Consider the following 22,823-nt stretch of genomic DNA (forward strand, 5'->3'; position numbering starts at 1 on the left):
TAAGGGAGGACAAAAATAAATTTTTGGAGGCAATAGTGTATTTTTTAAATAATTTTAAGAGGGACAAATATAATATTTTATGTGTATATTACTAAAAATGAACAAATTATAAGGGTAGAATACTAAAATATATATATATCTGCCGGGGCAATTGCCCCCACTACCTTCAATTCTTCAAGTAGTTATTTCATTTTTTTTTTGTTTAAAGATAGAAAAATCTTTCACATGTTTGACTATGTTTGATGTTTTAAAACTCTATCTCAATCACCGTGCTTTTAATTAGGGCTAATTCCATGACTCACCATGCATATTTTTTTCCTAAGCATGTACTCCGTATATGTTTTGATGAATGAATGGGTTTTGTATGAGCAAATAAGAAATATATGACTGTCAATCTTACATAAACTAAGAAGAGGAGGAAGAGTTAAAGGGGTGTAAAAGTCCATATGTTTTGATCTGTTTATTTAATTAATTATAAAAAATATTATTAAAAAAAAAAAACCTCTCAACTAACAAATGCTTGGATTTTGAATTATTATAAATTTATAACAAGAGCATGCGTGTCTTTCCAAACAAAAAAAAAATAAATAAATTATGGAAAAAAGAACAATAAGAAGATAATGGTAATGAGGAAGGCCCACGTGATTAGATTGGAGAATAGATATTTATAATGGCTAAGGAAAGTCCAACGTCAATGTTGAGATGGCCGAGTTGGTCTAAGGCGCCAGATTAAGGTTCTGGTCCGAAAGGGCGTGGGTTCAAATCCCACTCTCAACATTTCCCTTTTTCCAAATCGGACGGTTGACATTCCTCCATCATATAACGCCTATCAAATTCAATTTTTTTTTTACTTTTTTTGTCACTTTCTAAATCGGACGGATGAGATTCCTCCATCATATCAGACCCTTTTTTTTCCAACGGTAGAGATTCCTCCATCAAATCTGGCCTATCACATTCTATTTTTTTGCCCCCTTTTGTTTTTTCCTCTTTCTAAATCGTACGGTAAAGATGTCTCCATCATATTTGAAATCACATTCAAAATTTTCAACATTCACTGACCCCGCGCTCGCTCCCTCTCCCTTCCCAAGTTGAAACCCAGACGAAGAAAACCCTAAAAATCAGAGCAATTTGCTGAGGGAGATCAATCAATCAAGCGACGAAATGGCTCAAGCCGCCAGACTCAGCCTTCGGATGCAGAAGGAGCTCAAGCTTCTCCTCTCCGACCCCCCTCCTGGCGCGTCCTTTCCACTTCTTTCCTCCTCCTCCTCTCTCTCATCCATTGATGCCTGTAAGTCCAAAATACATCCCCTATAGTTATCGATGTCAAATTTTAGTGATTGGTTCTGAATATATCGTTTGAATATCTTTCTTTTAGTGATTAAAGGCCCAGAAGGAACTGTTTATGCTGAAGGGTTCTTTAAGATAAAAATTCAAATACCTGAAAGGTGTGGTTTTGCTCACATATATACATTTGTCTTTATATCTATTCCTATGTTTCTACAGCTTCATTGATTTCTTTGGTTGTAAGTTGTGTTGATGAATTGATGGGTTTTTGTTGGATTATAATATTACATTACAGGTATCCATTTCAGCCTCCAATTGTGACCTTCGCTACTCCCATCTACCACCCCAATATCGACAATGGAGGCCGGATTTGCCTTGACATTCTCAACCTTCCCCCGAAGGTGAGTTATGTAAATTGCACAAGTTAATGCTTGGTTTGTGTGTGAACTTTTAACTGTCTGAGACTGTTTGTGGAATAAATAAAGAAATGTGATGATCGTTGCCTTTTTTCCATGTAATTGTGCAGAAACCTTCGAATTGATGAAATATTTCTGAAGAATTTGGGAGAATATAGATTTGATAAATTTTATGTGTCATTTTTCTTTTTTATTTATTGAAATTATGTTTATTGAAGGGTGTAAGAATAATGATGTTTTTTTGGAAGAAATAAAACTAACTTCCAAAATCTCTGCCTGAGGGTAATTGATTATTTCTTGAAGATGTCCTTACAGAGTAGCAAATTAATTCCAAAAATAGAAAAAAAGAAAAAGAAAAAGAAAAAAAGAAACAACTTGTTTTCATGTAGAAAAAAAATATATCATATTCATTTGTTTTAGAATTTTCAGTAAGGTATTAGCAGAGTTCTGCTCAAAGAGAGGAGCCCACATGTAAATAGGATCTCGTAGTGGAAATGTCAGAGTCAGTTCCCTTGGGCAAGAAATAGCTGAATCACGCCAAGTTGGTCACTTTAGAAATAGTTTCTTATGATTAGAAGATTGTTAGCAAAAGATATGAGAAAGAGCAGGCAATGTAAGAGTACTAAGAAGCAGAACTGACCTAGGCAGGTGATTAACTAACCCATTAACCTCTATAGGCTAATGGACATTTAAGTAGTTTGTTAATGTTCCTCATCAGCATATGCCCTGGTTTGAGATTAGACAGTGCGGAAACTTGAAGATGTCCTGCATTCCTACGTGTCTCGGATGTAGTAGTCAGTTGCTTGGAGTTCTCTTGCAACAAAAACACCTCATATCATAGCAAAACCCCTTATTCTACTTGTTTCCCTGGCCTACGTTTGTCATGATGTTGCTCCAAAATGCAAAACATGAGAAGTGTAAAACATGAAACTGAGACCCTTTATTACATTTATAACAAACCCCTAAAGTAGCCCAAGTTGGCAGACCCTAACCACAGTTGTTTTTGCTAATGTCACTTCTTTATTCCTGACAAGGCAGCCTAACCTTCTTCTGTGTCTGGGAACAATTATTCCATTTGAAATTGGGAAGGGAAAGCCAGAATCCTCCTGTGCACACTAACAGTGAAAAATAATTTCATAATCATTGTATGAATTATCAATATAATTTTATTTTGGACAAGTCATTGACTTGGTCAAATGTCAAAACTGATAGTAGCCATTCTTCAGCGTCCTTTTTTGCTACTGCTTGTGAACAACTGTGACTTCTTTCAAATATGCAAAACCAACTTATAGTCATCATACCTTCACGAAAGAGTTTGTTGTTGCTTGATTAGCTCCATGCACTACTATTGAACTTTGTGAAATTGTGAAATTTCCATGGATTATTGGCGGAGAAGTGAAGCTATCACCCAAGAATTAGTACAATAATAGAAGAATACTAGTCATGCATTTAATTAATTGCTGAAGCTTTCCAAGTTGTTCGCCTAGTTTTTACGGTTTCCTATAAAACCCATTGTTCTATCAATTTGATGAGGTGTGATTGTTATAACTTGTCAGTTACGCTCGTGTTGGTTCCTATTGAATTTTCTTTACAGCAAAAAGTTTATGAACAATCTCTGTTTCTGGTGTTGGAAAACGTGCTAATTTTAAAAACTTTTCGAGGAATTTTGATTTATAGATCTTGATTTATCATATAGAGACAAGTTTTATACAAAAATAAAATATGATGTATTATTCAATTAACAGATTGAATACTTACATCAAAGGTCTGAGTAAACCTTTAAAACTTTCCTCTAAAGTGAATATTCTCACTTATTGTAGATCCCTTAGCAAGATGCCTTTTCCTTGGATCTCTATCTTATTGGTAATTGTTTTGCCTTTAGGAATCACTCATATGCCTCCATAAATGACCTTGAAAAATTAGGTTTGTGGGAACCTCCATTAGATGAGAACATAAATCCTAATTTTCTAGAGAGAGAAAATATATTCCTTTTCTTTTCCTAAAAATCACACCTAAAATATAGGTAGACCATGTATATTTATAGGCAACATAAAGATAAAGAAAAGGAAATAACAAATCCTTCTCAATCTCTAATTCACATGTCTCAAATCTAATATGATTCCAATATCGAGTTCGGCTATGAGTGAGAGTTCATTTGGCCTATTATTTTATTGGCTACAATGAATTAATAATTGGCCCGGTCCATGGACCCAATTAAATTAATTCATAAATTAATTTCTACTCCACTAAAAGAAATTAATTGAACTCCAATTAAATAATAAATAACCTCTAAGTCAATATTGCACTTTGACCCCTCTATGCATAATTAGTTATCGGATAAATAAAGCCATCAATTCGACTACTTAATTAATATATTTATTTTGGTACCTTTGATTATTTCTGATTCGATCACAATAAAACATTTGTTTGACAAAAATAATAATTTAAATAAATAAATATATAATAAATCATTTTGTCAAAAAACACACTAAGGCCTTTGAATTTACATTGTGATTAACCATAATCAATACAAAATAAATACAAGTAGCAATGCTGCAAATATTGAAAATATAACCCTCTAACTATTAATTACATAACTACCCAAAGTGTCGGTTTAAGGATCCCGAAGAATCCGCCGAACAAATCAAAGTAATTATTAATTAATAAAAGAGTCTATACTTTTCTCATACTTAAGAGTCAAATGTCATGACGGTGATAGGGAGCAATTGCATACGACGGCTCTCGCAATATATCTCAACCTAACGCGAATCTAGTTCAAGTCTTAATTAATTATGATTCCATCCATAATTACCAACTACGAACAATTTATGATTACTATTTATATTCATGTATTGATCGCCATCACATACATATATAAATATCTCTTGTAATCAAGAGGACACTATCAATTCTATAATGAATCGAAACATAATACATTGAATTCACCAATTGTATAAAACATAAATATTTCAGAAACGTCAGGAACATATGTCACTTTAATCCAAATGGAAATTTGCTATGCCAGGGCATATAAATCCCATCAGCTCCCACTTGCCCTCATAGCCAATTCAAATTGCGTCTAACTTCAATGTTATCCTGGCGTTGATCAAAATTATTGATCAATGACACCTTTGTTAATAGATCAACAAAGTTGTGTTCCAATGTAATCTTCTAGCCACAAGTACATTTTCTTGCCGGACAATATCATGTAGAACATGATATTTCCTCTTAGTGTATTTTGTCCATCTATGGAACCTTGGGTCATTGGTTTGGACTACTTCTGCACTATTGTCGCAATATAGCTCGATAGGCAGGCTATTATGCTCCACAACCTCTAAATCAGTGAGATCAAACCAAAAAGCTTCCTTTGCCGCCTTTAAGGCTGCAATGTACTCTACCTTCAGGTTTGAGTCAGCAGTTTAAATCTGCTTAACAATCTACTAACTGATTTTCCTTCTATTGAGTGAATATACACCGAGTCATGAATCTCATAGTATCTACTTCTGATTGAAAATCAGAACTAGCGTACCTGACTAGTACCATATCATCAAATCCGTAAATGAGTATGAGATCGTTGGTTCTCTTAAGGTACTTAATGATATTTTTCACAACAGACCAGTTATCAAGTCCAGGATTGGACTGATATCTATTGACTATCCCTACAATGTAGCGGATGTCCTGTTTGGTATAGACTATGGCATATATGAGACTCCCATATACCAAACCATATAGTTCCAGTCTCATTCGCTCAATTTCCTCTGCTAGTCTTGGAAAACTACTTACTAGAGAGAGCAATCCATATCAATAAAGTAAGAACTCATTCTTTGAGTTATGCATACCAAACTTGGTCAAAATTTTATCAATGTAGGATTATTAAGATAAGCTTATTTTCCTTTTAACCTGATCTTGTAAAAGCTTGATTCTAGTAATATAGCTAACATTTTGAAAATCCTTCATTTAAAAGTAATTGAACAACTACCTCTTTATTGATGACAAAACTTCCACATCATTCTAAATGAGTAGGATGTCATCAATATATATAGAATCAGAAAAATAATGACATTCCCTTGTACACTCATGATTTATTCACTAAGAAATCTTCTGGAATCTTTTTGTAGATTAACTTGCCTTCTATAGGTATCATCCTACTATAAAGTTCTACAAAATTCCAGAATTTATTAGAATATATAGATTCCAACTCTGATTTCATAGTAACTCACCAAAACGATCTGTATCCATATCGGTTCACGCTTCCGTGTAACTTACTGGGTCCAACTCATGTTTAACAGGGATGTTCCAAACGGTCTCACCTAAAAACATAATTCTGTCGGATTGGATGATAATCCTCCCAATGTACCGATGCAGGAATCTGTGTACAAGATGATACAGACGCATCAATAGGGAATTCATCTATAATTCTAAATCTCTATAATAAGTGTGTTCATCTTGTGGTACAACTGGTACTAATACCATATTCTCTAACATTATGTTACCGGGTATGTTATTTACAATATGATCCTCCTATAGATAAACAATCAACTTTTATCATTGAGATCATAAAATAATCCATCCTAGTGACTTTAGAGTAGCTATCAAATCTAGCATGCTTATGATCTGCTTCCAACTTACTTGTCCATATTAAGCGCACATGTGCATGACTACCCCATATGTGCATGTGATTCAAACTAAGATTTAGTAAAAAACACAGCTCAACAGTATCCTTGAGACAGACTAAGATGGAATGCAATTCATAATGTACATTGATATCGTCAAAGCTAAACTCTAAAATGAAAGAAATAATGTAGCATAACAGATCATAGCTCTAACCATGTTAAGCGGAATTCTGTTATTCCTTTTTGACACCTAAATTCATTTAGCGTCAATTGCGGAAAACCTGGTACACCACACCCTCATTGACCATATAGTCTTTGCATTATCCCAAGAAATACTCATATCCACGATCAGATCGGATTGTTTTGATAAGTTTACTTAATCTGTGCTCCACATCAGTCTTGACACTTTCAGAATGTACCAAAAGTTTTTAAGACTCGTGTCGCATCAGATAAATTGATCCAAAACGTGAGTAAACTTGCTTGGATGTTCATAAGACTACACGTGTCTGTGTGTACCGACTCCAATTGTCCTTTATGTCTATTTCATCTGGCTGATTAAGCCCTTAGAGTTATCTATCCTTTAAAACAGGATTCACAAGTTTGGTTTGGGCTCCTCTGCCTCACTAGGTAATAAACCTTCTTTGACCAATCTTTGAATCTCATTTTGACTGATTATAACCCAAAAATAGACACTAAAAATACAATGAGTTAGGAATAACAATTTTTCTCTTAACATTCAATTTAGAAGATGCCACATTAGTTTCTACATCCTGCAAATCTGAAGAGTTTGTGATTATAGTATATTAACCAGCTTTCAATGCAGCAGAAGTAATTGCATATCTATTCAATTTTATAAAACCAGTTTTATAAATCACAAGTGAAACACGAATTAGATTGCGTTTAACTTCTGTGCATAAAGATAGTTCTCTAATACTAATATCCTCATACTCTCTAATTTCAGATGTAATACTCCCATTGACTTTGCTACAACATTGGCATCAGGTTAAAAGAAAAATATATATCCATATCGTCGAGGCTTCTGGATTCCTGAAATCCTTGCAATGAATTGCAAACATGTTTAGTGGTTCCAGAATCTATTCATCAGGGATCAATAGATACAACCACATAACATAGCTCAATGATTAAATATACATTTTCCTATGCCACGTCATTGCTTAGACAGTTCGTCCTTTAGTGTCTTAGTTAAGGGCAAAAGAAACAGTTTCCTTCGCCCTCAACATACACTGCTTTATTCCCTTTAACCTTTTGGATATCCATGTTTTGTGCTTGCCTAGTCCTATTATCATCATTCTTTTTTCTATTGCCCGTCCACTTGGGCCTAGAAGAAGATGGTATAGACTAGGTTCGATTGGTAGGAACGTCCATACTTTTGATTATCCTTTCATCTGTTACCAAGTCTATAAGAATATCAGCAAGTGTGAACTCAAACTGATTCGTTATTTAGTTTACTCTGAAAGAGCCAAACCAATTTGGTAACAAGGCAATAATCATGTCAACTTAAACTTACTATTTAAGTCAGCCTTTTTGACCTCCAGTTCAATTTTTAAATAATAAACAATCATTTTCCAAAATTCGATCTCATACTGGAGTTCCCTAGGCTATCTTGATGGTATTCAAGTCTGACATAGTACTTTGGCATACTCTCTATCTAATATCACTAAAACATCTCATTAAGTATCTTAAAGTAAAGAAATTAGGTATAGGAGTATTAAATACATTTTGTACTCTTACGTTGTGAATAAAATATTTAAGTTTCTTTTCCAATCATTATAAATGAGGTCCACATACATTGAATATTTTAGCAAGCAGATAAAATGGATTAGACATAATTAATTTGAATATAAATGCATTCATACAATATGTAAGGTGAATTATTAATACTATCATGCATATTTAAAATTAAAATGAGTTTGTTAACCACATAATATAATAAATCTCAATTGAATAAGAGATCATTATCATTATTGGTGAACAATCCCTTTTAATTAATGCGGGTCCCTCAACTCTGTAGCATAATAAATCAACCAATCAATATGTCAATAATTTATCCTGTTGGAAGAGTTCATTATTACGAATGTTGAGATTCATTTGCTATTAGGCGAGCACTTCCATTAAAATAGTATGTGGGTCCCTTAACCATTGCATGAAAAATCAAATAACCAATACGCCAATAACTTATTCGGTTGGCGAAGTTCATTATTGCTATTGGCGGGCAAATCCCATCATCTCCATATCTCTTAAGATAATGCCTTGTCTATCTATATGAAATGATTCTCGATTATGTTTAGTTTTTCTAAAATCACCTAGTGTAGACCACTCCGTTGGGGAGCTAACACTATTGATTTTAGATTGAGTGTATAACGTTATTAATGCTCTAATGAAAAATAAAACATTAAATATCTTGTCATTATAATCTAGACTCTTTAAATCATGCGTAGGGCCTTATTTTTAAAGATCTAATTACAATGAACATTTATTATTTTTATTTTCATGAGATAACCATTCTTATAGTATTAAGACTCTTCAAATCATGCGTGAGGCCTTATTTTTGAAAATCTAATTACAATGGTTTTAATAACGAAGGCCATGGGGCAATGTATAAAAATCCCTGCTTCTACTCAATTTTTAATCATTAATAATTAGGGTTTTGAATTTATTCATTTACATGATATAATGCATGCAAAACGTCTTGATTTTAATCCAATTAAATTTAGAAAATATTTGGACATTTAAATGATTCACTAATATTTAATTTGAAGCACACTTTAAAAATAATTTAAAAAAATAATTTTTTATTTCCCAATAAGTGTCCTCAAATTAATTAGTAATCAAATCCAATTAATTTTCATAATTTAATTAATATAAACCAAGTCATTTAATTAAATATCATGGATCCAATGCATGAATAATAATTAATCAACAATTATTTATTCCATGCATCACATAAATAAATAAATGACAGATAAAACAAATAAAAACGGCCACTGGAATCAACTTTTAACATTTATGTGCTCTAATTATTGAGCGAGGGTCCTTCATCAGCTTGTATACACCTGCAGGAAGCTGTAACTCTATCACACGCACCACCAGACACAATTGGACACCTCAAAAACCCATCTGAACAACCTACACGCGCTCCTGGAGATTTCCAGCGCGTGTCACGCGCTCCCACGTGCCTGCACGTGCTGGGAGGAGGTTGGGGTGCCTTTCACGCGCCCCCATACGCGTGTGGGTGTGCGTAGCGTGTTGCACGTGCCAGATGGCGCTGCATGAAATCGGCGCGTGGTATTCACGCGCCTTGAGGCGCTGACCTTGTCAGCGTGTGTTCTTCACGCGCCAAGGGCGCTGACTGCAGTTGGCTTTATAGCGCGTGCTCCTCACGCGCTATATGGAGGCTGGCACACCGGATCATTTCTCTTCACATGATTTGATCCAGCGGTTATTAATGCGGTTGCATAGTAATATTATGTACCACGATGCACTGAATCTCGTGTCCTCTTCCGGCAATGACCTCGCTGCCGGCGAAACTCCGGTTGCCGAAAAATCGCCGAAAAAATTCTAGAAAACTCCTGAAGCCTAATTTAACCCTTTTAGACCTTCTTGAAGCTTCATAGTATCCTTTGATGAATATTACATGGCTTTAAAAATACTTATAACTTGAAATACAATGAAAAAAATTAAATTACATCATTGAATTTTCAAACGGCTAAATCAACGTCTTAATTACATTCATCCAAAGATTAAATTACATTCCGATAATCTATAAGCTTCATCCATGGCCGAATCATAAATCAACATTCATTCAATCACAAATATACATATATCATGATAATATAAAAATATATACATATGCATATATAAATTTGGATCCATGAATGATGATTTTCATAAAATCATGATCTCTAGTGATGAATCAAACCATGCTCTGATACCACTGTTGGGAAACGTGCTAATTTTAAAAACTTTTCGAGGGATTTTGATTCATAGATCTTGATTCATCACATAGAGACAAGTTTTATGCAAAAATAAAATATGATGTATCATTCAATTAACAAATTCAATACTTACATCAAAGGTCTCAGTAAACCTTTAAAACTTTCTTCTGAAGTGAATGTTCTCACTTATTGTAGATTCCTTAGCAAGATGCCTTCTTCTTGGATCTCCATCTTCTTGGTAATTGTTTTTGCCTTTAGGAATCACTCATATGCCTCCATGAATGACCTTGGAAAACTAAGCTTGTGGGAGCCTCCATTAGATGAGAACATAAACCCTACTTTTCTAGAGAGAGAAAATATATTCTTTTTCTTTTTCTAAAAATCACACCTAAAATATGCATAAACCATGTATAATTATAGGCAACATAAAGATAAAGAAAAGGAAATAACAAATCCTTCTCAATCTCTAATTCACATGTCTCAAATCTAATATGATTCCAATATCAAGTTGGGCTATGAGTGAGAATCCATTGGACCTATTATTTTATTGGCTACAATGAATTAATAATTGGCCCGGTCCATGGACCCAATTCAATTAATTCATAAATTAATTTCTACTCCACTAAAAGAAATTAATTGAACTCTAATTAAATAATAAATAACCTCTAAGTCAATATTGCACTTTGACCCCTCTATGCATAATTAGTTATCGGATAAATAAAGCCATCAATCCGGCTACTTAATTAATATATTTATTTTGGTACTTTTGATTATTTCTGATTCGATCACAATAAAACATTTGTTTGACAAAAATAATAATTTAAGTAAATAAATATATAATAAATCATTTTGTTTAAAACACACGAAGGCCTTCGAATTTACTTTGTGATCAACCATAATCAATACAAAATAAAAACAAGTAGCATTGATGCAAATATTGAAAATATAACCCTCTAACTATTAATTACATAACTACCTAAAGTGTCGGTCTAAGGATTCCGAAGAATTTGCCGAACAAATTAAAGTAATTATTAATTAATAAAAGAGTCTATACTTTTCTCATGCTTAAGAGTCAAATGCCATGACGGTGATATGGAGTAATTGCATACGACGTCTCTCGTAATATATCTCAACCTAACGCGGATCCAGTTCAAGTCTTAATTAATTATGATTCCATCCATAATTACCGACTATGAACAATTTATGATTACTATTTATATTCATGTATTGATCGTCATCACATATATATATAAATATCTCTTGTAATCAAGAGGATACTATCAATTCTATAATGAATCGAAACATAATACATTGAATTCACCAATTGTATAAAACATAAATATTTCAGAAAGGTCAGGAACATATGTCACTTTAATCCAAATGGAAATTTACTATGCCAGGGCATATAAATCCCATCATCTAGTTGGTATCTAAATTTGCTGATATGACAATCTAGTGCATACTGAAGGTTCCAACCTGTTCAAACTATAAAAATAAATAAATACGTATATTAATAAATAAGCAAAAATAGCAAACAATCACACTGATCAAATTTCTGATTTTAGTCTTATATCTCTTTAAGATAACATGTGAAATAGTTGTACTGGGTGACGAATTTTGTATGACCAGTGCTCTTCCGGGATTGTGATTTTCATCTTGTTGTTTTGGATGGGCTTGGTATTTAGAAAGTTTTTTTTTTTTTTCTTTAAAGTATTTAGAATGGATTTTTGTTTTTTTAAAAGCAACTTGTGTGCAATTCATCTATATAATATTGACAAGGTTTACATCCCATCGGAGCAGGGTGCATGGCAGCCATCTTTGAACATTTCAACTGTGCTAACTAGCATTGGTTTGTTACTGAGTGAACCAAACCCTGATGATGGCCTAATGTGTGAAGCAGTAAGTGGATTAGCTTTCAAATAGTTTGTGCCGTACTGGTGGTACTGAAGATGTCTGATTAATTTGTGGTCTGTTTGAATTAATGTGCAGAGCAAGGAGTACAAATATAATCGACAAGCTTTTGACCAGAAGGCACGATCTATGACCCAGAAATATGCAAGGGCTGAAGAAAATGGAAATGATAGTGGCAGCCCAAGCATTCATTCCCACTCTCCAAGCATGGTAATATTTAGCAGTTTAGCATATTGTTTGTTTTGTTCTAATTTTATGAGTTTGCTTTTGTAAATTCATGTTTTCTTACAACAGATGGAGGCTAAGGGGCCAGATGACTTGCAGTGTGAAGTTAATGAATGCGTTGTAAGTCGTAAAAAGCTATGTGGGATCAGCCGAAAGCTGTCGCTGGAGTCTTCTATGTTGAATACAAAAAACGGTAGTGATAAAGGAGAGAATGGGATTCCTATTCATCACCTTATAGACCAGATCAAAGTTAAAGGACAGAAAGAAGTGTCAGAAAAAAAGATCCATGAGTATAATCGGAATTGTGAGAAGCTAAGTGGGACCAGGCGGAAATTATCTTTGGAACCTTTGGGTGCATCCCTGATGAGAGGTGATGTTAACAAGGAAAATGTGGTTTTAGATCAGCATTCATTCTTTTTGAACCCTGAAAGTGTTTCTGTGGTTTCTTCAGGCTCGTTGCCATTGCTGCAGGTTAGCAACCAGTATGAGCAACAATCTCATCAAGATAGAGATAGTGAATCAATAAATGAGAGTACAAACACAAGTGTGAAGAAGCTCTGTCGTGTTGGCCAAAAGCCGTGTATAGAATCTTTACATCCTCCCCAAATAAGTGCTGATAGTGATGATAACCTGCAGGCAATGCCTCAACTGTCACCCTCCCAGTCCAATTCTAGTGTGTCTCATGGATCCTTGCCAATGCCACGGGATATTGACAACGAACTACAGCTTTACCAGGTTCCTTTATATAGAACTGAAAATGGTTCCCCAAACATAAAACGTAAGAAGCTTGGTTTGGCTGGTAAGAAGCTTTCTTTGGGATCATTGCAGTGTCAGGAAAAGGATAACAAAGAGAATGTGGCTCCAATTCAAAGATTACCCATTTCACAACCCAACAGCCTTTCTACCTCATCAGCCATGTCATCACTGACGATGTCACAAATGAGTGTGTGTCACAAAGGAGAAGCAGGGAGCTGCAGCAAAAATATGGCATATAGGATGCATGGGATTGGCGGCAAGCTGCCATTGGAACCTCTGTGCCAATTGCAAGGGTCCTGTAGTGGTGACAACACAATGAACATGCACACTGAGAACCAAACTAGAACTCCATCCAAGTCTTTGCCTATGCTATATGACTGCAGACGTGATGAGAAGCAGCAGAGTAAGCAAGGTCATGGTGAGAGAGAGGCTGGAGCAACCAAACAAGGGGGAGACGGATCACCAATATCTGACACAGTGATTGTTTTAGACAGTGAAGATAGTGAGGAGGAAAATAATGGATCTTTGAAGCCTAAATTGTTGCTTGCACGAAAACGCTTGCCAGGTAAATGGAAAGTTAAAGCTTGAAACTTGGAACAGTTTGCAATTCAGCTGTTAAATTCTCTTGTTGGTCTAACTAGTAGGGTTCCAAAGAAATGGATTTTGGCTTTCAATAATTTAGGATTTAAACTTGAGAACATTTTTGAATGAAATAGTTGATACTTCATGCTGGAGTTGCTCTTTCATTTTGTAATATGATTGGCGATTCAGTGAACTTGAGGTCTACCTGTTATTACAATACTTGAGATTAACTGTAATTTTGTTCTTAACCTGAGGTCTACCTGGATTGAGATTTTAAGTATCTTTAAACTTGATCTTATGTTGGAGCTCAATGTATAATAAAATTTGAATTAGACTTTAACTCAGCTTCATCTTCAATATCTATAGAAAAGGAAAAAACTACTACGTACCTCACATTGAATGTGTATATTGACCCACGATTTATGAGGCAAGAGACACGTAGCTCTCCTGATAAACTTCTTTTGTCAACGAAATACTGGCATTAGTTGTGCATGTGCTTTGCAAATAGTGGCATTAGTAGTGATGTCCTTGTGCAATTTACTGGATGAAAATATATTTTTTAAGATAACAAAATTTAAATGAGTTTATAATATATAGGGTAAAGTGAAAAAAAAAAAAAAATCTCTTGAATTATGTCCGAATTTGCAAATAACCCCCTTATAGTATATTTTGTTTATAATATTCCTTAAAGTATTACATTTTGTTGCAAAATGTTTTCGTGCTTGGACTAATTTTTTATTAAATGATCATAATGCCATTTCTTATTGAATTAAACATAATTTATTTTTATTATTAAAATAAATTATGAAAAAAAATTCACACTAATTTTGATGACATATTCTCTATTAATTTTGCATAAATTTACCTTTAATTTTTGAAATTAATTGTTTAAATAAAAATTTTGTAGAAAATTGTAAAACAATTCAATTACCTTCTTAATTGTTTACGAATATATTGAATGAAAAAGAGGGTATTTTTTATTTAAGTAATTTATTATTTTTAATGAATATATTATATAAAAAAGAAGGTACGTTTTTAAGATAAAATTTTTTAAACCAAGTATAATAAGATTTATTTTAAATAATAAAGTTTTAATAATATGTTAATTATTATAGAAAATGGTAGTTAGCAATTACAACTCTATTTATATATACATTTTTAATTCTTATCATAAATTGATAATAATAATAATAAACTAAGGTAAATGGTCTAATTAATATTTAGATAAGGAAAAAGATAACAAAAAAAATTTAATAAGAAATGACAAATTTAATTAGAAATGGTAAAATAACCTTTTGGTACGGGTTTATCCTTAACTACAACAAATCATTAGTTCAAAGGGCATTTTGTAATTTAAGGGGTTATTTGCAAAAGGACAATAGTTTATGAGTTTTTTTCACAATAATATATATATATATAAACACATATAAACCACTTTCAGTTGACCTAAAATCAAAATAAAATATATTTCAAATTATGAAATACATGTAAAAGAAGTTGGGATTATAGTTTGAATTATGAAATAAATGGTAAAATCATAATAGCCAATTCAAAACAAATTAGACAACTTTAGGTAATACTAGTAGAGAGTATTTTTTATGGACCCAACATTATTAGACAAGTCCTTTCATTTATTTATTTATTATTATTGGTTTTTTTTTTTGGGAAATACATGTCATTCATTTTGGTAATCGGCTAAAAAGTCCGTTATCCCGGGAGTGCATGAAAATTGGTAGAGCTGCGACGCACTATATAAGCCGCTGAAGGTACTGCGAGTTGAAAGGTGGTTTTGGCGTAGGTAGTGGATTTGGGGCAGAAGTGGAGGAGCTGGTGAAGAAGAAGAAGAAGAAGAAGAAGGAGGAGGAATTGAAACACTGAAGTAGAGAGGCAACACACATATATAAATTATGGCGTCTATATTACTGTCAATGCTTCCTCTACCATCGTCAATTTCAAAATCGGTATCATTGCCCTCTACATCTTCATACACATCTCCATCTTCGTCGTCCTCAACAAGTTGCCCATGCTCTTCTGTGCTCACGCCGTTGTTCGTACCTCGACGAACGCTGATGATTACGAGTTATAAAAGTAATCGGAGGACAGGGAGGCACGTGGTTCGTATGGCCCCCGACGAGGAAAAATTAACTCGCCGGAACCCTCTCGATTTCCCAATCGTATGTCTCTTTCTCTCTCTATACTTATATATTCACACAGACACACACATACATATTATGTTGGAATTGCCTAGTATCTGTGATTTTTTATTTACAGTATTTATTTGTTTGATGATGTAATTTTGGTCTCTCCTCTTTCAGTGATAATAAACCAAACATTTTGCTTACTATCATAGTATCATATATGTACACAAGGTTAAGAAGGCAACAGCTCAATGGTTTTTTTTTTTTTTCAATGTATCAGGTGATGTGAAGTACTATAATATTGGTTGAAAATTTGAAATATGTTAACACAGAGATTATAGGATAATTATTAGTAATTCTAAGTAAGAAAATTTTTAGACTTTTAGCATAATATTTTATTTGATATATAAGTAAATGATATTAGGAGCAAAACTAGAAATAATATGTACACACAAAAAGAGAAAAATGATACAATTTAAAAGGCACAATTAGAACAAGAAATTATATACAGGATAACTTGACTATGGGATTAGAAATGGGAATAGAATATTGTTTTTGTATAGGATATAATAAATATTACGGAATATGTTGAACATGAAATTTGAATGAAATGATTGTATAAGATAAAATAAATTTTAAGTGGTGCCAAGTATTTTATTAGATATTTGTCAATAATGAGGGGGCTGAGGATATAACGGCATCATCATTCTAAACAACTAATATTAAGGGAGAGAATGAGATCATAATATATATATATATATAGTGAATGATATTATCATCATTATCAATGACATTTGAGCAAAACAAAAAATATAAACATAATAACACGAAGTTAGTATTATCACTTGGTCTGATATATAGCAATACACACACACACACACACCCATGTATAGTTAGGGAAATATGTAATGACATTATCTTATTATTGTTTTGGGCAAAAATAAAATCAGAAAATATAATAGTTAATTAATTGCATTGTTGTCTTTAGTAGTTTTTATTAAAAGTAAGATAAAAATAATAATGAACTTATCCAAAAAGGTGAAAATAATTAATGAAGTAATGGCTGTATTTGGATTGTTTTAAATTTTAGGATGATCCCTAAAAGCCGACTTTAATTCCTATTCTTATGCTACCCTTTCTGTTGGGATTTGTGTCTCAAATTCCTACTCTCATTATGTTTCTATTTTAGAGTTGTATTCTGTTCTGTAATCCTTGTCCAACAAGGAATTGGGTTTGGAACTCTATAAATAGATACATAGGCTTCGGGTTAAGACTTATGAGATTGAGAGAGATGTAGTCTCATGAGGGAGTTGATGGGTAGAGGTAGTATGCGGGTTGGTAGAGTAGGAAAAACACCGGTGACGCTGGTAGCGAGGAAATAGGCTCGTAGAGTGGTGGTGTTGGTACTCTATTATTGTAATATCTCTAAGAATCATAGTGGAATCTCTTCTCATCTATGGATGTAGGCCGGTTTTGGCTGAACCGTGTATATCTTGTGTTTATAACTTTATATGTGATTGCTTTGTTGGCTTTTGTTGGATCTTTCATTGTTCGTGTGCTTCCGTTGCCTAACAAATTGGTATCAGAGCCAAAGGTGAAGGAGATCCAGAAAACACAAGAAGTCTCAACATGTGCTGCAATGGGCTTCGGTTGTAGGTGGAGTCAATCGGCTTGGTTACATGGCATAGAGCTCGAGTAGTAAAGGTGGAGCCTTGGAGGTTTGACTGATCGAGCAACGTATAATGTGGACAATTGGAGTTTTGTAGGAGTATCGTCAAGATTGAAGCTGCAAAAGAATTGTCATGATCAGTGCCATGGGAAGCGATGATTGGTTCGATGAAATTTGAGCCAAAGTGGAGATTGTTAGGATTTGTGTCTCAAATTCCTACTCTAATTATGTTTCTATTTTAGAGTTGTATTATGTTTGGTAATCCTTATCCAATAAGGAATTGGGTTTGGAACTCTATAAATAGATACATAGACGTTGGGTTGAGACTTATGAGATTGAGAGAGATGTAGTCTCATGAGTGAGTTGATGGGTAGAGGTATTATGCAAGTTGGAAGAGTAAGAAAAACACTGGTGATGCATGTAGTGAGGAAATAGGCTCGTGTAGTGGTGGTGTTGGTACTCTATTGTTGTAATATCTCTACGAATCTTAGTGGAGTCTTTTCTCATCTATGGATGTAGGCCGGTTTTGGCTGAACCATGTATATCTTGTGTTTATGTGATTGCTTTGTTGGCTTTTGTTGGATAATATTTCTTATTTGCGCGCTTCTGCTATCCAACACTTTCTAATCATGTGATTCGATCTTTAGATCGCCCATTTTTGGACTACGTTTCCTTTGGAATCTCTGAGATTATTTGAAATAGAGCTCTGGACGAGCACAATTTCCTTACGCGAGAACTTACCTCATTGAGAAATTTTGAAGCCTTTAACCACTTTTTTACTATGGTAGCAGTTCATAATCAGTGTGTTTATGGAGCTCCATAGATCTACGATCGGAAAAGCATATATACTTGGTTCAAAGTAGGTGAAGCATAGTTTAACTACAGTGTGTGAAAAAGTTGGATTGTGAAACAGAGTTATCCTTTTCTTCATTGAGTATTGACAGGGTACAACCTCTAGTGGTGTAGGTGTTTTATGTTGAGCTGTCGTGATGTATTGTTGTACCTAGAGTGCAAAACACGGATCATTAACATTTAATTCCAAGGTTTTTTCTCTGTAGCAATGGGTGTTAACAGCACACCTATGGGATGCATTAGGGGTTTTAGCTTGGTGGTTGAGTTATAGCGGGTTGTTGAAGGGGCTAAGATTGTCATCCCTCCCTTTAAAGCCAAGGCGCTTTAGACATTCCCCTGTGCTCACACACTTCCTTCCAAAATATCTCCATCCCACCGGAAATTGAGTGCAATGTTTTTATAAATGGGGGGCCATGGTGGTTCTTTGTGGAGAATCTTTTTTAGTTTAAGGCTCCTTGATATTTCTCTCAACAATTCCTTCTCTTTTCTATTAATTTCATCTGGTCAATATTACTAGCAGTACTACCACCACCTTTTGAATTTACTTAATGCCACTTAAATATTGCCTCATCTGCTGCAAGCTTGTAACTGTTATTGCTGCCACATTCCAATAGGAGAATTGAATAGTACTTGTATTCCATTATGTGAATTCTAATTTTCTAGAGTGTCTTTTGGATGATAGAGGAAAATAGATGCATACACTGGGAGCATTGAAAAATATACTCAAGAACTAATTGCCTAAGAAATGACATTGTAATATAATTTACTAGCTAGTTTGAAGCCCCTTTGTGTCTTTAAGGTGACCAGGGACCTGATTTAAGTTTATTTTATTTTTTTGTGGAGAACAACTTCCATTTACATTGACATTTATTACCACCCACTGTCACAAACCCGCCCCGTATAGATATTGTCCATTTTGCACACCGTCCTCTCGATGCTCACGGTTTTCCTCAAAATACGTTTACATGGTTAAGGGGTGGTTACACATATAAGAGAGACATCACAATCACCCCCTCTTGGGACCAGCGGCTTCACTGGCATGACCCTCATGGGCTTTTGCATGCTCTCTCATTTCGGCTGGGGATTGGGTCTGATACCATCTGTCTCGATTCACCCCACACCATGCATATATTGTCTGCTTAAGTTGTACGCTGGGAAAGGTTTGATGACATTTATATGTGTGGACACCCTTTAACCATATGCACACATTTTGTAGAAAAACCGTGAGCACCAAGAGTAGTGTGTGTAAAGCGGACAATATCTATACAATGCGGGCTGGGTCGTGATAGTCAGTGATGCTTATTGAGATTTCACGGCCATGGTTGATCTAAATTTGTTTAAGAATTGTCCTTTTTTTTTAATTTTAATTTTTTTTTAAATTTTTTTTTTTTTTAATTTTATGGTGAGGGAAGGTTTGGAAGCTCATTGTTCAAAAGTTGCATGAATTCTTTTTGGGAATTTCTTCACCGTTAGCTGTCAAGCTGAATAGCATTTCTTGCTTCTCAATATTGGGAAGATGAGAGTTTTTGTTGCGGTTGGAACCTCTTCCGGGAAAGCATACCCTATTTCTGCTGAGTCGGATGGGGCTGGAGGTGTCCCATGCTCAACTCAAGAGGGGTCGTCTCTAGCTGGGCCCAATCTAAACTGATATCCAGCAGAACCTGCTACAACTCAACCTCAGTTTGTTCACCATCACAAGTTTGGGTTGAATACAAGATACCCAAAATGGTTCCCAAGTTTTTATCATGGGTAAAAATGAAATCTATTGTTGAAGGAAAGAGAAACAAGGTTCATATTTGACAAATGCGTCGTTTTTGGTCCGAGTTGTGTTGCCAAATGCATCATCCTAGGTAAGGATCAGGTTCTAATATTACAACCCAAGCCTGGTTTGAACTACAAATAACTGGTCAGGGCCACCTAGAGTCCATTATGTGCTCAAGTTGAGCCCCGCTTGCAGTCATACTTTGGGCTAGGCCAATAGAAAACTAGGAAAAGCATCTAAAACGGGGATTCAGTTGTCCTGACTTGTCGCTGCTGTTATCATGACCAGTTTTATCTTATGATTGTGGTATTATATAACTGTTACTCTAGTTCCATGCCATTGAATTTCTCGCTTATATTTGTAGCTAGCACTTTCACATGCAATCATCTTCTAAGGGATCTACTTAGCGTTTGTGGTACAATTATGTGTCAATAATGCAATTGCTAATAAATAATCCTGGGATCATCTTAAGTGAGAAGAATCCCATATTCGAAATTATCATAATAATGAGGAGAGTCACTCTAATTTTTGTTTTTTTTCTTAATTAGTATGATAAATATTTTACTTTTGTTTTACATAACAGGAGTGGGAAAGGCCCAAACCTGGACGCAGGCCTGATATATTCCCTCAGTTTAGTCCAATGAAAACACCATTACCGCCCCCATTGCCATATGATCCTCCCGAAGAGGATGAAGAAGATGAAGAGAAGAAAGAGGAGGAAGAAGAAGATCCTGAACAGGAAGAGACAGATAAACCAGAAAACCAATAGCTTTCAGTCTGTAGTGGATTATTGTTAGCCTTAAATTTCTTTCATGGAACTTTTGAATGAGCTACCTTTTGCTATGTACTGCATATGGAATGCATATAGAAGGAATTAATACACAACAAAGTGGAGTCCTTCTGTTTGAAGAGGTGTTAATGGGAATTTGCATGGAACTGAAGATCGTGGTAAACCTCCTAATGTTACTTGGGGTTTTCTGACAGACAAAAATACCATTGTAGTCTTTAAAGTGGTTCGGTTTAGAATTTTTAACAATGTAACAGTTTTGTTAGCTATCGAGTTTGAGATGGAAGGTTATGTTCGTTGTTTCTAACTTTCTAGTATCGAGAAGGCTCAGAAGGGGTTTAAAAGTAAGGTTTCAAAAAAATCGATCTGTTCTGAAATACGTTAGTTCCTGTGGGACTAGGAAGTAGATGAGAGAAGGCTACTGGGATTTAGCTCAATCTCCAGATGGTGCCACATAGGTTTCAGATTTTGGCAGTTTCAGGCAGGTGGTTGAGGGTACAAGTAATCAGGAAAATTAGATCTTACCTACCAGTATTAGAAAGAAAAATTAGCTCTTACTGATTTATTTTCCTATGTCAGACAATGGACTTTTTTATTAGTGGCTTCTGTTTTAAGGTCAACATAAATATGTGGGATTTGATACTATTTGAATTTTGCAGTTCACTCGAATCTCTCCTATTTTAGTCTCTTAAATTTCAGGTTATTTCAAATGCTAAAATGGGATTGCGTTTCAAATCGTTCAATTCCTTGACTCCAAACCCAAGTTAATTATCCTCAACTTTGCTTTATGACTTATTTCTTTCTGAAAAAGGGATGAATAAAAACACAACCCTCAATTTAAGTTCCCTAATTTAACATAAACGTATTCAAACCAACCCTTAAGTTGCTGAATTTCAGTCTACGTCCTTGAAATATCCTTGGATTTGTGATTTTACGTGTTCAAAACTTATGTCAGTTATTACTACTTGAAAAAGTAAAATGGCAAAAACTGAACACTTTTTTACTTTGCAAGTGCACCCGCGTTTAGCATCCTACTTAACATATCAGATAATTGGGGGAGGAAAAAAAAAAAAAAACCAAACCGCATAAAAAGTACAAAATTGGGGCTTTGGCTTTGTAATTAACTTGTATGCAATTCTTTGTTTCATCTTTGTAATTCGCTCTGGTTGCATAGCAAAAGTTAGGGCTCTCTATTCGTTAAGGTTCAATGCACGATCTTCATTTCTTGGTTGCAACTTCAAGAACTATAAGTATTAAGTCACCTACATTGTAGGTAATTAGAACTTTTACTATTCATAATGTTTTAGATTTTGAGCTGGATATTTGTGATTTGGAAATTATAGTATTTAACCTTTGGAAAAAAAATTATATGTAGTAGTATTTATTTTGGCTTTTTTTTATTTTTTTTAATTTATTATTTTTACATTATAGTGTTGTTCTATGGTAGATTGCTTCTTTGCATGGTGAGAGCACTAGACACATATTAGAATTATAGTCAAATTTCTGAAGAAATAATGATGTACATATAAAATAAATATTAATTAGATTTATATAGATAAGTGAAACTTACATTATAATGTTAAAATTTTTTTGCATGACTAAAATTTGAAATGACAATAGCAAGAATTGTTGTGATGGAGTTGAAAATAGTTATTTGTTTACAACATGGGTGATCCACTATAGCCATACTTTTGTGGAGTAATAATTCAGATAAAAATAGTGTAACTTTTAGGTGATTCACTGCCTAGACGAGAGACATACTACAAAATAAGATAAGCGGGAGAAAGACGAGATCAAAGGCACTAGGAGATGATGGTGCATATAACATCCTGTATGCATATTAGGTTTTTAAAGGTAAAAGCTATGTACCAT

The 22,823-nt window shown here is 34.2% G+C and overlaps 2 protein-coding genes and 1 non-coding gene across 3 annotated transcripts; all 3 read left to right on the forward strand.

Annotated features, from left to right (window-relative positions):
* The first annotated feature begins 555 nt into the window (after nucleotides 1–555).
* On the forward strand, nucleotides 556–14,393 carry LOC132277206 (uncharacterized). The gene is made up of 6 exons (XM_059778986.1): nucleotides 556–1,288; nucleotides 1,376–1,445; nucleotides 1,580–1,685; nucleotides 12,070–12,168; nucleotides 12,259–12,390; nucleotides 12,475–14,393. The coding sequence occupies exons 1-6, from the start codon at nucleotides 1,162–1,164 to the stop codon at nucleotides 13,747–13,749; spliced, it is 1,809 nt and encodes a 602-aa protein (XP_059634969.1). The 5' UTR covers nucleotides 556–1,161; the 3' UTR covers nucleotides 13,750–14,393.
* On the forward strand, nucleotides 697–777 carry TRNAL-AAG (transfer RNA leucine (anticodon AAG)). Its single transcript has one exon. It is a non-coding gene; the product is annotated as a tRNA-Leu (tRNA).
* Nucleotides 14,394–15,494: 1,101 nt separating the features above from the next.
* On the forward strand, nucleotides 15,495–21,242 carry LOC132277207 (uncharacterized). Its single transcript, XM_059778987.1, has 2 exons — nucleotides 15,495–15,917; nucleotides 20,748–21,242. Exons 1-2 carry the CDS (start codon nucleotides 15,651–15,653, stop codon nucleotides 20,931–20,933), a joined length of 453 nt encoding a protein of 150 aa, XP_059634970.1. The 5' UTR covers nucleotides 15,495–15,650; the 3' UTR covers nucleotides 20,934–21,242.
* Nucleotides 21,243–22,823: the final 1,581 nt, after the last annotated feature.

Source organism: Cornus florida, unplaced genomic scaffold, assembly GCF_030987335.1.
Source record: "Cornus florida cultivar Cherokee Brave unplaced genomic scaffold, ASM3098733v1 CherokeeBrave_3.0.0_Hap2_Chr10, whole genome shotgun sequence".
Classification (NCBI taxonomy): Eukaryota; Viridiplantae; Streptophyta; class Magnoliopsida; order Cornales; family Cornaceae; genus Cornus; species Cornus florida.